At 41.3% G+C, this 17,941-nt stretch overlaps 1 protein-coding gene across 3 annotated transcripts in view; it reads right to left on the bottom strand.

The window, feature by feature from the left end:
* LOC121622953 (WD repeat-containing protein 7) overlaps nucleotides 1–17,941 on the bottom strand; it is a 106,294-nt gene that overhangs the window by 68,333 nt on the left and 20,020 nt on the right. For all 3 annotated transcript variants that reach the window (XR_006007807.1, XM_041960037.1, XM_041960038.1), the window contains exons 15-18: nucleotides 15,797–16,011; nucleotides 7,819–8,052; nucleotides 7,349–7,642; nucleotides 6,204–6,400 (exon numbers count right to left, since the gene is read on the bottom strand). Coding sequence is in view for 2 of the 3 variants with exons in the window: in XM_041960037.1 (XP_041815971.1) it covers nucleotides 6,204–6,400; nucleotides 7,349–7,642; nucleotides 7,819–8,052; nucleotides 15,797–16,011 (940 nt within the window). In the remaining variant the exon portion in view is untranslated. The remainder of the gene's footprint in view (nucleotides 1–6,203; nucleotides 6,401–7,348; nucleotides 7,643–7,818; nucleotides 8,053–15,796; nucleotides 16,012–17,941) is intronic.

Genomic DNA, 17,941 nt, shown 5'->3' with positions numbered 1-17,941 from the left:
CCTGAGTCTGAACAGACTGGAGGCGTCTAAGTTTCAGAGACACACAAACATTTCCAATACAACAATCAATGGAGTGATCAATAATGGTTGCCAGGCAACAAATCACTGCCATTTTGCTCTCCAGTTTGCAGTTAAAAAATGTCAAAAATCATTTTTGGGGTTCCACACAATCAGCCGTTGAATGTCGGCTATGTTCATTTGACTCACTCAAACTCCAACAACTTAACCATAGTTAGTGTTAAAGTCAGACTAAACCAAAGGGATGCTGCTGACGGAGGCCACTCACACCGAGTCTCTGAACGATCCTTCGGCTAGTAGCATATGCATAGACACACTGCCTCAGTATAGATACCTTGATGTCTGGCTGGAGAGTAATCTCAACCTCAAGGCTCACATTAACAAACTGACTGTAAAACTGGGAACAATAATTGGCTTTCTGAATAACTGTTTTATGTGTGTGGGATTATAGAGGTGTAATATATGGAAAAGCAGCCTCCTCTACTTTCAAAACACTGGATCCTGTCTTCCACTCAAGCTCTGTTTGCGAGCTTTGCTTTATATCTCAAGATCACTGTAAATTAGAATACCTCCTCAATGGTAAAATAAAGGATGATAAAGGGTTGTTATTGCAAACAGAGTAGAAACACTTCTATACACATCTATTTTGGCCTGGTGCAAACTGTACCAACAGTTCACCAATATGGGTGTCTGGACACAAAATAAATCGAAACTGTTATGAGTTCATTACCATAAACTCTCAAAAGGTCAAAAGAAGAAACTACAGAGAGAACTTATATTTGAAACAGGCTTACATTCTGTTTTAAGTTAAGTTTGCTGTTAATGTAAACTCAACACTTTCCTGTGTTCAGTATGATGAACACTTCCACATCATTCTTCCAGAAGAACAACAACAGAGTCACCACACTCACCACTCTGCTGCACTTGTTTCTCTTCTCTGACATTAACAAATCCTTTCTCGCCACTTCAGCTTTGACAGTTTTTTGATTGCTGTTCAGCTACCATCAATGGAACTCAAGGCTACCCAAGGAGATAACCCCACATTTTCCAGCACACTTTCATTTTGAATCTTCCTCTACTGAAGTGCTCAATACTACACTCTTTGAGGGATTTACATGCAACTTTCCTTGTAGGCTTTTAACTTGACATATATACAGGTTGTTTTGAGTTTAACTGATGGGAGCTTAGCAATGATTGCAAAATACAGAAGGAAAAGAAAATTGACTTATTTGGTGAATGAGAACAATATCTCTGTTAAAGACCTTGTCCAATGAAAATCAAGTGTTTAACCTTGTTAACATGTTCATATGGTGTTTTTTTATATGCTATAAGACATATCATGAGTGAAATAAGCAATCAGGATCATGCCTTCAGCTCTACATGAAGGCAAAGGTACAGAGAAACATCTAAGCTAATGTCAGACATGAAGAGATTTTTTCATGGAAAAAAAGATCTATAAGTGTAATTTTAATGAAGATTCGTTTTTAAGGGTTTAATCAATAGCTGGAGAGGAACTTTAAGAAAAACCGAGAGCAGCAGCAGAACCATGAGTACATGACTCTGTTCTTGTACTAATGGAATTTGTGGTGTGGAGATGTACATTGTACTGGATTTACCATGTGAGCCATTAACATACATAATGACACTCCCATCAATGTTTTTTACCCAGCTTTTATAAGCAACTGAACTCAATTTGTTGTGCTTGATGATGACTGAATAAACTGGCTTCTTCTCCTCTAAAATTACTTAAATAAAGAGGGAAGTGTAATTTCTATTTTTTCTTACATGGTAATATGAATGACAAATAGATAAGAAAAAATAAAGTAATCCTTTGACAGTGTTTTGATAAATATGCGGGGAGGTTTTTGAAAATACCGTTACATAGGGAAGGTACTCCAAAAGTCTTGGAGTAAAGTAAATGAAGTTCCGTAGAAGGAAAAAAAGTTAATTCTTGAAAAACTGAAAATAAAGGTAAACTTCTGAAATGTACTGAAGATCACAAATTGACAATAATTGCTTTTCTGTTTTTACTGTTATTATTCTCTTGTGTTTGGTTTATAAAACAAATACACACAAACTAAACGGTTGTTCTACAGAGAACATCCAATGAGAACATTCTCAACAGAGCTCAAGAACACATGCACTTGCGTGACCCCCACTTCCCCACTCAACTCACACAACACTTGCTTTTAACTATAACACACAGAGAAAAAAAACACAATGACACACCTTTTAGAATAAGCATCTAAAGTGTCATCTTAATCCCATCATTTTTGTTGATTCAATTCAAATCAAAGGAACAAAAAAAATTACTCTGAAATTCTGTACAGAGCATTTGAATGTGATTCAACATTTGGGTTAATGCATTAACATGGAATTGTGGGAAACAGAAAGGTGGTGTGCGTATCTATAGAAAAGTGATGCATATGGATGCGCATCAGTTATGGGTCTTTAAATGTGTCCGTCTGTGCTTTCTTCAGGTTATGTTCATCTTCAATCTGAAGATGTTCTAACCTGCTTTGCGAGCACACAGTGCAGCTACGGTAAGGATTGCTTCTACCGTCTCACTCAATGTGGACATACTCTTAATAATATACTGAGGAAGAAGCAGTTTGATATGACTAGTACAATAGGTTGCTATTTTTATAGACTGGGGTTATGACAGGAAACAAGAGCCAGGCAAATTTAGAAGTGTTTTCCATGTTTATTTTTGTCTGGGCCAGTTTCCCAAAGGGAGCAGTCTCAAGACCTGTCCCACAAACACAAACGGGGCTGGTGGAGCGAGTGTAGTTGTGGATCTTGTGATGAAATACTTTAAAACTTAGAGATGAGGAGTACTTCTTTTCCAACTCTAGCACGCAGCTAGTAAGCTTTTGTACTGTCATAAATGTAAGATAGGGAGCATGAAAAAGCCAAAAACCCAAACACCTTCAAATATTCAGAACCGTTGGTTTGGAGAGCTGGAGAGAAGATCCTTGTTTGAGTTTTAAGAAGTCTTCAGCTTCAATCTGTAGCTGCACAATCACCTTCTCTGTTCTGGACAAACCACAGAAGAGGAGTTCTTTCTAAGAAAGTAGTAAAAAGCTTAGAAAAGTTTTTCAAGCTGCCTGTCCTCTGTCCTCCTGCTCTGGTGCTCTTTCTTTCTGATCTTCTAGCTGCCATTTCCTGCTTATCAGCTCTCTGGCTCCAGACATTTAAGCTTTGATTAAGCTACAACACAGTTTTTCCATCATTTCTGACTGAGCAAGTTCTTTTAATTATGAATTTGCTTCTGAAGACGAAAGAATTGACATAGACTTTGAATTGATTTGAACTGGTCTTGAATTGGATTTAAGACTTGAAATAGACTTGCCCTCAGGGGCTTAAGACTTAACTTAGACAGGTCTCAGTTGACTTGAGGCTGGCTTTGGGAGCACTTGTGCCTTGACATGGACTTGGCTATAAGGACACAAGACTGGACTTTGTGACTTGACTTGTCCCAGTTGACTTGGGACTTGACTTAGACTTACCCTGAGTGTCTCTTCAAACACTGACTTGGTCTTCTCTCGAGTGGCTGGAAATGTTCAGTCAAAGTTCATAAATGTCTCCGATGGAAAATAACGGCTGTATCTCTCCACGAGAATTTTCAGATGGTGAGAGATAAGGAAGTGTGCTGCTGTTTGAATGTTGCCCGTAAAAGTGAAACATCTCAAGCCAGCTCAAGTTCATCGAGATGCCCAAAAGTTTCATGCACGGTCACACATCTGCAATCAATTCCACATGTGCTAAATTCTCTCCTAACAGGAACGTTATGAGTTCTTCTCACTTTGCCCTGGAAAGCCAGCAGATGGCTGTGTGTTGCAGACAAGGTATGGCGTCCCACTCCCATTTCCTCACACAGAATCGAAAAAAGACGAGTCTTTAACCCTCTGTCCAATACGTCTCAAAGGTCTTTCAGCAGCATCTTTGGAACCAGTGCCTCCCGTTGAAGGAAGCTGTAAGTGGTTCACATATTCGGGTTTTGCACTATGACCCTTGGTGCTTCCCGTAATGGAAGCGGCCCCATCAGTGCAGATACTGATACAGCTCTTTCAACTCAATCCCCCTTGTTCGAGGGGGGACTGTCAGAACCATTGCTTGATTTGACAATTTCATACCACATACCAGGCACGGAGGAAGAGGGGATGATGGATCCTTGGTAAAGATGAAATCATTGCACGTCGTCTTTCCTTCGTCTTGCTTTGACGGTCACTAGAAGCGCTTTTCTGGCACTGTAAGAGAGTCCCTGTGTGGATACCTGTGTTGTATCTGAGCCAGCAGTTCTAATACACGAGGCTCTCCAACGTGCGCCTGTCAGTTAATAGTCATAGTACTACCGATTATCAGCCCTGAATATCTTGTTAAGCTCTGAATATAGGACAGTTATCAACAGGCCCATGTGTTGTGTTTACTGCCAGTGAAGAAAAAAACAAACCTTGTTCATATACAACATCGTCTAACCACCAGCAGAGAATTCGGCTGCCAACAATAATGTGATTTTGTGTCCAGCACAAAAAATATTTAGTGTCGAATCCTCTGGCCAGCTGTTGTATTGGACATTAAAAAGATCACATTCGGCTGGAGGATCTTTTAAACTGTCTCTGGCTCGAACGACACAGCTCTTATTACAGACTTCAGGTCCTGTTAGGCACTAATGTAAGACAAGACTCCACAGAGGAACAGAAGTCCTCTCCAACCTGTACTCATTTCACCATAACCTTAGGAGATGTTTAAGTGGCTTTTAAGCTGCTGTATAAAATTAACTTGAGAGCACTGAAAGCTTGAACCTGCACAGAGGCTAAACTACAGAGCCTGTTAATACAGATTTTTATTATGTGTTTAACCATGTATCTAATAAAGATGATTAAACTGATGTTAAAGACTAAAAACAGGTGCAGTAAGGCTGATTAAAATAACATGTCATCTCTCTCTCTCCCTTTCTCCCCCTCTCTCCCTGTCTGCACTTTTCCTCGCTCACCCTCCCTGCAGGGTTATTCTGTACAGGGTTGACGAAAGTATGAAATGTTGTGTTGGTGTAACAACAGCAGGACCTCGACCTCCATGTTCAATCTTTCACAGCACAATGAGAGCTCAGACGGACTAAACAATCAGCCCCACACACCACACACACACCACACACACAGACTTGACAGTATCTGAGCTTCAGCTGCCACTGGTATCTTGTGTATGAGTCTCTGTTTCTGTGCTTGGAATTCAGTTGCTGCTCTCGCTTGTTCGGCTTGTTATTTTCTTTTTTAGCTGAAATCACTGATGACGGAATAAGGGTGTGTTTCTCCTGGAGAATCCAGATACTGTATGTTAAGCTTGGGTTTAGTTTTTCTATTTGATATCTATGGATAAAACATTAAACTAATTGTATTCAACAGTTTACATTATTTACGTCTATGATCAGTCCCACCCGACGTGTGTATGTTTAAACATGGTTCTGTTTTTAGTGGGCAGATTCTGGAGCTACGTAGACTGATGTCATTGACTGATGTCCACTAGTCTCAAATTTGATGCAGACTTTTCACACACTGTGCATCAGCCCAGATGTCTCACTGAAACCAATCAGGATAATCTTCAGCTGAGTGCTGAAGTCAGAGCTGAAGCATGTGTTCAACTGCAGTTCCTCTAATGGCAACTAGATGCCGCTCAAAGAAAACTAACTGTATTGAAGGGAGCAGGAAAACCTCAAACTTCTGAATTAAGTTTTTTTCCAGAAGAATTTAGTGTCTCAGGTGATAATTTTTTCTGAGGTAATTTCTAGTGGAGATTTAGATCAAATCTAGTTTCATTACACTTGGAATAGCATTTTTTGGCAGTTCCCCTCCACTCAAAGAGATGTTTTTCTCCTTGCTAGTACAGTTGAATGTTTGAGCTACACAGTATAGAATGATGTATGTGCATTGTTTTCTCAGAGGTGGGCCTTCGACCATGATTTGTGACAGCACAAAAAGTTAGGAAGCAAATCCTGGTCCAATATTCAACCAGCAAAAGTATGACATGGAAACCTGAAGCCTCCAGTGCACATATACTGAGAAGGGACTTTACAGTGAAGTAGGAAACCCCTGATGTCCTGCAGAAAATGAGACTTTTCTCAGTAGAACTACTAGGTTCAATTAAAAAAACACAGAAAAGCATATTCAAACGTAGCACGTCGTTACCTGGCTGGTGCTTTCTTCATGTGCTCTCCAACAAAGGTGGCGTTGGTCATGCCCATCAGAGTGTTGGCCAGTGAAATTACAGACAGGAGATGCTGTGTGGTGACGGCCCTTGACACGCCATAAGTCCCCTTCCCGACGATGTCCGTCAGAGTCAGCTTCAGACCCGTTGCCAGGGACAACTGCCGCAGCAAGGACTCCTGGGAAACAGAGGCAGACAAATGGTCCAGAGACCCTGTTAATACTGGTGTGTAGTACAAACAGATCAACACGAGTGACCTGTCATGTGCTTTAACTGGGTCATGTGTGTTCACTCAGCTCAGAAACTACATACTGTATCATGTCTTTGCCGTCAGCTCACAGTTCACCAATATTAGAAAATTCCAGCTGCAGCGTTAACATCTGAAACAGCATCTGAAAACCGTTTTCTACGGCCTGAACTGACTCTCTGTATGTTATCTGTTGGTGTTCAGTTGTTTTTATTGACTGCTGAAGTACTCTATGACACTCGCTACATAAAGGTGCGACACAAACGTCAATCACATACTGAAGCTTTTATACATAACATGTCTGAAGTTGCTTTGTGATTTGTCTCTCTCACACTAATTCTTATAGTTCTTGTATTAGTGTTTTGATCTTCTATTATTTGATGATCCTTGACAACACTAGAAATAACAATAATAGTACTTTTACTTTTACTTACTTAAATACATATTTTGTATGTTCTTTATTATTAGGGTGGAAATGATTACCTGGTTGCATTTAGTATTTGGGTCAGACAGTAATTACTGATTTCATTACCAAATGTCAAAAGATAAGTGATGTCTTTGACTTTTGGCAAAAAGATAATAATAATAATAATAATAATAATAATAATTTAGAGAGAAAAGCAAGAAATCCTAAGCTAAACTCATGAATAAATATAAATGAAAAACTAATGAACTATCAAAATAGTGTCTGATTATTTTTCTCTCATTTGTTTTTGAAAGTCTCTTTCTTGGACCAAAACAACAAAATGAATGAAAAACACTTCAGCCTGAAGTAGAGTGGAGGTTTGTACAGGATAGTTTAGCTTTTCAGAGGTCGGAGGTCAGTATGATGAAACCTGATGAGTGTACCCTGAACACAGGTGACACCAGACAGACTACCTTGAAGGTGGGCAGCATGAGCGACATGTGACCTCCTCTGGAGATCAGGCCGAAGGAGATGGGGCAGTGCGGTCTGAGCATGCCCAGTCGCTCCAGACAGATGCCGTCCAGCTGTTCGTTGAGGCCCCAGGCGTGTAGGCAGGACATGAAGAGTTTGGCCGTGTCCATCGTCAAGTTGTACTCCAGCAGACTCAGAGACTTGGACTTCTCCTCTCGCCTCCTTAGCTCCTCCTCCTCCTCTTCGTCTTCGTCCAGCAGGTGCTCCTTGATGGTCTCCTTCATTGTCTCCTTCACCTGGTAGTTTGAGATACAGATTGAGGTAAAAGAGGGAACACAATAAAGAAAAAACCTACACAAATCCACATCATGTAACACATGTAAGCTTTATGATCTTTATTTCAAACATGCTGGCTTTGACTGTTTAGGACTGCGACAGGTTTCACCTTCTGTTCCTGTTTGTGTTTACTGACCTGTTTGAAGATCTTGTTGGCCAGGAACGACCCCCCCTTGTCACCTCCAGCCTGGCTCTTCTGCAGCGTCTCTGGAGACACCAGCGTGGGGTTCGGTCTCTGGGCTTCCTCCGTCAGCAGCTGGATGATCACCGCCTCCACGTCAAAGAACAGCACATGCATGTCTGGATCTGTCAGGTTGGTCTTCATCGCCTGGACCACCAGGGCATTGTGGGAGTATTTCGGCAGGTTGCCCTGGAGAAGAGAGAAAATTTTTAAAAATAAGACTTAAAGAAAACAGTGATGAATGTCAGTTGGTGATTTCAATGCTGTGCACACACTGTGTTTTAGTGCTGTTGAGAAAGGAAAATATCAAGATTCGTGAGAGTCAGGGGGTAGAGCACCCTCTGGGGACATATTCAATCAGTCACCTGACCGCCTAGTCACAGACCATATACCCTACCTTATGACCAGCCACATCTTAAAGTCAGGATGTGTAGAATTTTTTAAGCATCTTTCAACTTATTCTGAAAACTGGTCTACTTCATCTGATGGGTGGGAATGTAACAGCATGCATCAGATCTAAAATGCAATATTTAGGCCTGAGGCAAAGGCCAGAACCCAACAGTCTCTCCAGTGGTACTCCAGTGATCTAGTACTGCACTTGGAGCTGCAGTTGGGGGACTTTTTACAGACACATTTAAATTAGAATTACCACCTTATGGCTGCGTGCCAGCCAAGTTGCAGCCTACACCCATGTCTGTCCTGACTGATCATACACGTAATGAAGATTTTGAAGGAATTTCATAAAAGGTGTTAAGTGTATCTAATCAGTTCATCCTAGAGTCCAACATTTGTTAAATATTCCCTGAAGGTATTCCTGAGATATCACATTCACGAGAATGGGACACCCGTACGTCCATGCAAAGAACCCAACAATGATAATCTACTGAATCTGAGTCAGAAATTAACTCTTAAATCTTTTTCGCTCTGATTTGGTCTGCGCCAACTCATCAGAAAAATATGAACCATTCGGTAAATGTGCCATTGAACCCAAACTGTGAGCTACAGGAGGGCAAATTGATCAAAAATCCAACCTGGACTGTGAACAAACACATTTGTTAAGAGAATACACACACACACACACAGACAGACACACACACACACCATTAGCTGTAATTGCCACCAATATTAACATATTGCTCGATTTTAATTGTATTAGTAGAGACACCAGCGTGGAGCAGTGTGTATAACAGTGCTGTTTGTTTACATGTTAATGACCTGATGACAGCAATCAGACAACGTGGATTGTCTGAGCGTGGGGGGGGTGTGATTAAGGGAGGAATGAAGTGAGGAAATAAAGGGGAAAAAAATACCCAAACTGGATTTAATTCATGAAGGACTTTCCATTTGCTGTTCTAAACTCTCACGACCATTTCCTCCTGCATGAGGAGCGATGCGTTTAGTTAACACACTTTGGACACTTTTCCGATTTTTACCTTAGACTGGTCGCCCTCGACAAATTTTAGAATCTGACCATTTTCCTGCCAGATCATTTGTTTTTACATATAAACTGAAGTGAGCTTATTTTAACATCATTGGAAAAAGATTTTTTTTTTTTTTTACTCTTACTTTCCATTCAAAGTAGAATTGCAAAAAAATAGTGTTGCCTGTTGATGACACAGCCATCTTATCTGGGGGGTCCATGCTTACGTTGTGGCTTAGACCTGCTGCTTTAGCATTACATGACCTGACTCTGGCAAAAAAAATTAAGACTTTAAGATTTTGAGAGACACTGATACTAATTGTCTGCAGTTGTCCTATTTCTGTATGTCTGAAACATTCCTCAGATTTATGTGTTTTCTCCACATTGTCACAATTGCAGAGGTAAATGATTAATATTTCTCTGTGTTGCAGATTTTGGTTTTGGAAACATTGTTTTTAACCTTTCATGCCATTAAAGCTCACTGAATTGAGCTGGACTGAGAGAGACAGAGAGACGGAACAATAATTAGCTGTGGAGACTCCTGACTGACCAAGAGACACAATACATCTGCAGCTGGGACACACACACACACACACAAACACACTTGCGCACACGCACAGACACAGAATCACAGCTTTGACAGGAAAGTCTTCCCTGAGGGTTGACGTACTGTATATATGTGTGTGTGTGTGTGTGTGTGGGAGGGGGGTGTAAAAACTGTTGCCAGGAAATGTATGTATGTTTCTGCATGTACCAAAAACACATGTATGTCCACAGATTTGATTATTAATTCAGTCCAAGAGCTGCTTGATTCTAGCTCAAATCTTTCCCACAAAGACGGCCAACAGAACACAGAGTCTGCACGACACTGAACTGTCCTCAGTGAACACAGCAGGCATAGGTTTTGTTTTGTTAGATGCCTTGGATTTCTACATGGCAAAAACACAATACTTGTGCTACATCGCCATGTGCCAGTGTCAGTGTGTGCATGCGTGTCTGCTGTTTTGGTGGATGAACACTGCCATCTAAAGGCAAACAGCCACATTACACTCATGTACACACAGACAACACACACACACCCCCACCCCCACGTACACACACACAAACGCACACACGCACACTCACACACACAGTGTCATATAGCTCCTGGGCAGTGACTGCAAAGGTCATTGTCCTGCAAGGCCCTTCTGGCAAACACCACTGGAGTCCAAAACACATAGACACACACAGACACACACGCACACGCACACATGCACACGCACACATGCACACAAACACGCGCACACAAACACGCGCACACAAACACACGCACACACACACACACACACGCACGCACACACACACGCACACGCATGCACACACAGTGAATAGAGACATCAAATGCACAAACATTGAATCCAAACATGAAGAGACATCTTTCTATGAAACACTTATCCACAAACTTCACCCATTTAACTATTTAACTAAAATATTGTTGTAGCAGAGGAGGCGTAGCAGACAGCCACATAAGGGAAAGACATCATGCAAATGAAGGTAGCGATTAGTACTTTGGAATTATAAAAAAAAAAAAAGGACAATTTGAAATAAAAAGCAACGCCATGACAAATATTATTACACTGTTGGGTGTGAAAATCATTTCATATTTATCTTAAAAAAAACACACAAGTCATTGAGTGTGTTTTTATTTCCTGAACGCTGCGCCTCCTGCACAGTGGTCTGAGACTGTATCTAAGTTTGGGGGACTCAGCATTTAAGTTTTATCTGTTATGCTCTCTTTTCAGTCATTATTCTTCCTGTAAAGCAAATTTAGCTTGACTTTGTGTCGGAAAGTTGCCACAACCACATGTATTATGTCTAATGTTTGGTTGTTTAATGGAAAAATGCAATCGTGGGCCCTGAGAGCCTGAATTATTTTTAATTGCAAAGACGTGCAATTTACAATTAAATACAACAGAAAACTAGTAAATCCTCATATTTGAGATAATGAAACCAGAAAATCTTGGCCATTTTCTGTTGATCATCTAATTGTTTCAGCTCTTGTGTTATTTTTTTTTTTCCTTGGCGCGACAAACACACTCACAGATCAGCAGGTTCAGCAAACCTGCCAGAGGACAAACTCAAAGTCACACATCGACTTGCTCACACACAAACAGGAAACTGACAACAACAAACATCAGCTGTAAACACACACAGATGAAGGCCTGGCGCTGGCTGGGTGTAGTGTTTGGGCTGATAGTCTGACATTTCATGGTCATTATCTGTCATTACACACATCAGGGGAGTACACACTCTCACACACACCGGGGATGGTGGGTGGTTTTGACCCATAATTTGAGTGGATATGAGAGAGAAATGACACAGAGGTGGGAGGCAGAGAAGAGAACAACAGTGATGTATTTCTGATGTTGGCCTTTTCAGAAAAGAGCTGTGATTATGGGCAGTTGTAGCAGGAAAAACCAGGGAGAGACCAACAATAAAGCCAACACACAGAGGGAAAAAAGAAAGAGCACAGAGGTTATCCGCTGGAAGGGAAGAGATGAAAAAGAACAAGCTCAACACAAGAGGAGACAGAATGATGGGCTGAATGGCTTCCAAGTCAAACTGTAAAAGTCAAACTGTACCAGCAGCTGAACTATACGCTGCTCAGACACTAAATAATTCATAGCGTTTGTTTTCTGTGCTGGGAGGCCCAGGTGGGTGGAGTTTACCCCGTCAGAGCAGATCAGATCATCTGAGTCTGACAAGTGAACCTCTGATCCTCTGTGGGGTCAACACAGACAAGCCGCTCCACATGAAGAAACTGCACTTTCAACAGTAATCTGAACGCTGATTTATTCTAAACTACAGAACGCTGCATGCAGAACCTTTTTTCGTTATTAATTTGCCACTTAGAGGGGAGTAGTTACATGAAAACTAGCCCCATTCCAGGACCATCATTGTGTGCAATGATGGTCATCTCCTGTAATTTGGACATTCACTCGTAATTAGGGAATATTTTTAGTAATTTATACAGTAGGAAAAAGGAGAATAACTTTTATTTTGACCAAAAAAGGTCTTGTCCATTTCATAAACCTTTTAAATCAACCATTATAGCAACACTAATTGATAAAACTGAAGTATTTGTATAGCTTCCCACCACCAGTGGCAGCACTGAGCACACTCTGCTGCTGAGCAGAGCTCCAGTCAGTGAGCGAGGAAGACGCTTTGCGTTGTCTTTGATTGCACATGAGTTGATTAGACTGTAAGCTGAGGTAATATAAACTAGAATGATACTGCAGCTACTGAGCACAATTTTCCATTTCTCTAAAACCATATAAAGAGGCTATAATATGCTCATTTTCAGGCCCATGCTTTAATTTTAGGTGCTCAAACCAAAAAAAAAAAAAAAAGAAAAAAGGAAAAGGGCCTAAAGTAAAAGTTTGGTCACCCTGCATGGTCAGTACTCAGTCATACCCTCCTTGGTAAGTATCACCACTTGTACAGGCTTTTTGTAGCCAGCTAGGAGTCTTTCAGTTCTTGTTTGGGGGATTTTCGCTAATTCTTCCTGCAAAAGGCTTTTAGCTCTGTGATGTTATTGTGCCGTCTTGCAAGCACTGCTCTTTTGAGGTCTATCCACAGATTTTCAGCAATGTAAGGCCACTGCAAAGCCATCAGCCTGTGCCTCTAGAAGTCGTCCATTGTGGATTTTGAGGTGTGTTTAGGATCATTATCCTGTTGTAGAAGCTGTCCTCTTTTCACCTTTTTAGCTTTTTTAAAGATGGTGTGATGTTTGCTTCCAGAACTCTCTGGTATTTAATTGAATCCATTCTTCCCTCTACCAGTTAAATGTTCCCTGTGTCACTGGCTGCAACACAAGCCCAAAGCATGATGTGTGTTCTAAACACTTTATCTCTGAACATACCTTTACTCATTGGGGTTCTATTTTAACTCTGATGACTCTTCTCCATGAAGCTCATATTTGATGATACATCGTAGAACAGTGCACCACCATTTCAAAGTGGGTTAAATCTGCCTGAAGGTCATGTGCAGACAAATTGGGGCTTTGATTTGCCTTTCAATCCTACGAGCAGTTCTCTCTGAAAGTTTGCTTGGTCTTCCAGACCTTAACTTGGCTTTGACCGTTCCTGTTACTTGCAGTTTCTTGTTTAAATTATGGGCTGAGGAAAGGGCTACCTGACAATGCTTGGCTATGTTCATATAGTATGGCTATGGGCCAAATATGGCCCACCACAATATTTAATCTTCAGTTGTTTCGAGTGAAAAACAATTAAATGTCAATTTAAAAAAATATTGTATAGATTGTTGTTTATGCTGGTTGATTTTTCGTGAGGCACAAATGCTCTTTAAATATGTAGGATCTATTATTATTAATCATGTCCAACATGACGGGCAGAGTGATACTTGTGCAGGACGTCAGTCAATTAAGGGAATTTGGGATTCTTGCACCATTTTACAGCTTACCAATAAAACAGGTGTTTGCTTTTGGCGGGTGGCCCAACATTAAGTTTCAGTTTTGGCCCTCTTAAGGAAAACGTTGGGTACCTCTGTGTTCCAGCCTTCCCCTTCTCCTTTATGGTCATCATTTATTTGAGCTTTCAGATTGATCTGCAGCTGCTTAGAGGAGCCCAAGGCTGCTGACTGTTCGGCCAAAATTTGAGAATTCAAGAATAGTCATAAAGCTTTGATATTTGCGTCACCTGGCCTTTCTAAGCAATGACTGTGAATATGCCAGAGCCCTAACAAGTTGGTAAAAGTCATCTGAGAGCTCAAATCTCTTGGGGTGCCCAAACTTTTATGTGATGCTCCTTTCCCTATTTTCACTCTTAAATTGTACAAAACAAAAATACTACACTCATCCTGCTTAAAATGTTAAAGAGAATGTTTCATCTTTAACTTTATGGCTTTTGGAAGTCAGTTGTCCAAACTTAACTTATATATATTTCTCCTTTGAACCACTAAATCTGCTGTCTGGAAAGTCCGGCTCAGAGAAAAGAAATACCATTTTGACATTTAAGATCGTTCATCCTTCCCTGGGAGACACCAGTGGACACACACACACACACACACACACACACACACACACACACACACACACACACACACAAGCTGTAGTGTTGACCTTTGGTTCGTCTCCAGCAGAGTTTTAATTGGTCTGTGACTTTAGGCAGCAAGATGACCACTGTGTGTGTGTGTGTGTGTGTGTGTGTGTGTGTGTGTGTGTGTGCGCGTGTGCGTGTGTTGGTTTTCTAATGAAGACACACAATGCCAGAGAAAGAGAAAAGACAGAATATAAGGAGGAAGAGACTTGTGTATTTCTAGGGCTGTACAGATGTACAGAATGTCACTGTTTTACATTCAAAGCTTTGGATAACTGCCATCATACTTAATGATGTCATCACCTTAAAAAACTAAATAAAATCCTGGAACAAAATGCACAGTTTGAATGTTATCCAACCTCTGGTTCATGTTCAAACTGACTAACTACAAACAAACTAAGAGCTGTGAAAATGACGTCACATGCACTGACAGGCAACTCATTCATTGGACCGTTTCGGTGATGTCATCCGGCATTAGCCATCATGAGGCATCGCCAAAAATCAAATTCTGCCGACAGACAGCAGGTCATGCAGTACTTCTCATGAGTTTATTTGTCCATCTGGTCTCACACAAAGGAATAAATGATTTTGAGCATTATTAGCCAGACAGCACCTCATGGACCATAAATAATCATGGAACTGGTAGAAACAGTGAACTGCTCCTTGTTTACAGTCCGATTAGCAACCTGAGATTCGAACACGACATTTCAGCAAATCTCTATGAGCAATTTTTAAAAAAAAAACAAAGTCATCGTGAGATGACTGCACCTCGGTTTGCGCTCCACATGTACTGTTATCCAGCATACGACCAAAGCCCGCTCAAAAGTGACGGGTCACTACCAGCCAGACTACAAACAGAAACCAGAATGCTTCTGACTATAAAAATCGTGTCCCCTGCTAAGAGAGAGTTTAAGTTTAACATATCAGGGAAAAATCCTCACAATGCATTTTCTACTACATACTTTGGCACATATGTCCTACCATGGTAACGAAATAATAATTATGTTCTCCGCTTACAAGATCACCCTCTTGACAGTTCACAATCAGCAGATGGATTCAATGGTTTATTTCTTAATTCTTGTTAAAAATAAAATACGCTATTCACTATCACACACTGCTTTGCGTTCACACCACAAACAAACTACATCAGACTACGACTGGAACCAAACACCTTGTCATTTTTTTTCTTGTTCCAGTTGTTACTCCAGACCAGAGCCAAGCTGACAGCTTTCACACAAGCCCAAACAAACAGAGCTGTAAGTGCCAGCAGAGTCACTGGCAATTCATTTTCTATTGACAAACCACTCCATTAATTGGCTAATCCTACAGCAGTAGTGCACATTACTGCAAGCTGAAGTCATTTACCAAGCAAAGCTGCCCACCTGCCATAGAGAGACCATTAGCTGTTTATCTATACCTTGTCAGCGTTGTCTGCAGCCAGCAGGTTGGTGGCGAGCGTCTGCAGTTTGTGCTGGGCCATGTTCTTCAGTGCCGCCAGGCTGCGGCGAGTCATCGCCTGCTTCAGGTTCACGGCTGAGTGGCTAAGAGCGTCCACAGTGGCCGGAGCCAGCTCATCACAGGCATTCAGGATCTCTACTGCCGTTATACCCATCACACAGCGGTCCAGGGCTCCTGAAAACACAAACAAAGCCTTGATACAGGCAAACCTGCGCCCCCTGGACAAGGAATCAACAGTTTGGCTGAGACATATCTACAACTACTGTCAAGACAAACAGGGTATGACCAGAGCTACTCTTGGTCCCAATAGGATAAATCCTCATGATTTTGGTGACCTCCTGAGCTTTTTCTCTGGTGCCACCATCAGAACATTTCCACTTGAGCACATGAAAAAAATCGAGATCCAGATTAAAAACTAAAATCCAGATTAGGGTGGGATACTTTGGCTTTGGTCACTTGCAGCATAAACTCAAAATCAAAACAAGTCAATTGAAGCTTCTGGTTGAAAGCCTGATACCAGAAGAGTGGAGGCTGTTATAGCAGTAGATTAATGACGAGGGATTTGGACTGTCCACATACTTTTGGCCATGTACTGTACTCGGCTAAACTGAGTGTAGGCAGCCTAGTGTGATCTTAACCTCCCTCTGTCTGTGCTCTTGGTTTCTATCTATCCTTTTCTTGTCATCCTTGCATTCTCCTTCTATTGCTATCAATCTTCTAATCTCTCTCTCACACACCATCTCCTGCTCAGTTTGTCTCTGTTCTCAGTTTCATCATCTATTTTCTCTTGAATATGATTCAGATCACAGATAAGAGTCTTCTCCTTCTCCAAGTGCAACAACTCTCCAAGTCTGCAGCAGGAGTGAGCAGTTTAGAGAGACATCATTAGCCGCAGACAGAGCTGACATCAGTATTGGATCTGCTTCTGAGTGAGAGAAGAATTGGTACGATCGTACCTGTGTGTGTGTGTGTGTGTGTGTGTGTGTGTGTGTGTGTGTGTGTGTGTGTGTGTGTGTGTGTGTGTGTGTGTGTGTGTGTGATGAAGGGACTGTGAGCCATGGCCCTATTACATGTCCAACGCCTGAGTACACACACACCTTCCTTAATTTCACACTTAGCTACCCTGCAATCTCCCAGCACTACAGCTCATTCAGGTGGCCAACGCACACACGCACACGCACGCACACGCACACGCACGCGCACACACGCACACGCGCACGCGCGCACGCACGCACACCTGGTATAGTGCAGTGGCTAGTCATCATTCAAGCTGATGCTACCTCTATGCTGTGCCACATACATGTTTACTGCAGATTGTGTTGTCATAGTAACGACTACACAGAGGATAGAGGGTGCAAGGGAGAGAGGTACATACATATATATATATAAATATATTCACCTTTTTTCTGAGGTTTTTATGAAATAATTAATTTCAATCTCGAGTCTGAGTGTTGAGCACAGAGTCTGATTCAGGACATGTGTTAGCCTAGCTTAGCATAAAGACTGGAAGCAGAGGGAAACAGTTAGCATGGCTCTATCAAAACCAAAGACTACACTAACAAACACCAACAATGCTCGCTCATTAACACGCTTCATCTCATTTGTTAAATCCGTACAAATACCAAAGTAAGTAAAAGCATTTCAGTGACTACATTATCAAGGTTAGACACAATTTTTAGAGACATATTTCTGGGTTCAAGTTGTCAAAAGTTAAATTCCTTACACACATTTACAGTATTATGGTGCAGATTTACAAGTGAGATGCCACCACTGTGCCAGGAGCTTGTTTCTTCCGCCTAAAAACCTGGATCAGTTCACACAGTTGGTGAGCACAGATTTTGGCTTTGATCCCCAAAGAGGCACGGTGGTACCAAACCTGGCAACCTCGCAAAATGACAAGACTTCAGAAATAGTTTTAAATTGATCTAAAACAGTGTCTTCTGGTACTTTACCTCAATTTATGAAGACAAATTTAATAAAATTAGCAATACTTTTAGAGAATAAGAGTCACTTTAGCATTGACTGAAAGTGTCTCTGTGTGGGCAGAACTAGCAAACCTCTTGAGGTTCATACCAGTTTTAATGGAGAATTTTTATTCATTGCA

This window comes from Chelmon rostratus, chromosome 19 (assembly GCF_017976325.1).
Source record: "Chelmon rostratus isolate fCheRos1 chromosome 19, fCheRos1.pri, whole genome shotgun sequence".
Lineage (NCBI taxonomy): Eukaryota > Metazoa > Chordata > Actinopteri > Chaetodontiformes > Chaetodontidae > Chelmon > Chelmon rostratus.
Note: the sequence above shows the minus strand (reverse complement) of the source record. Positions and strands in the feature narration are given on the sequence as shown.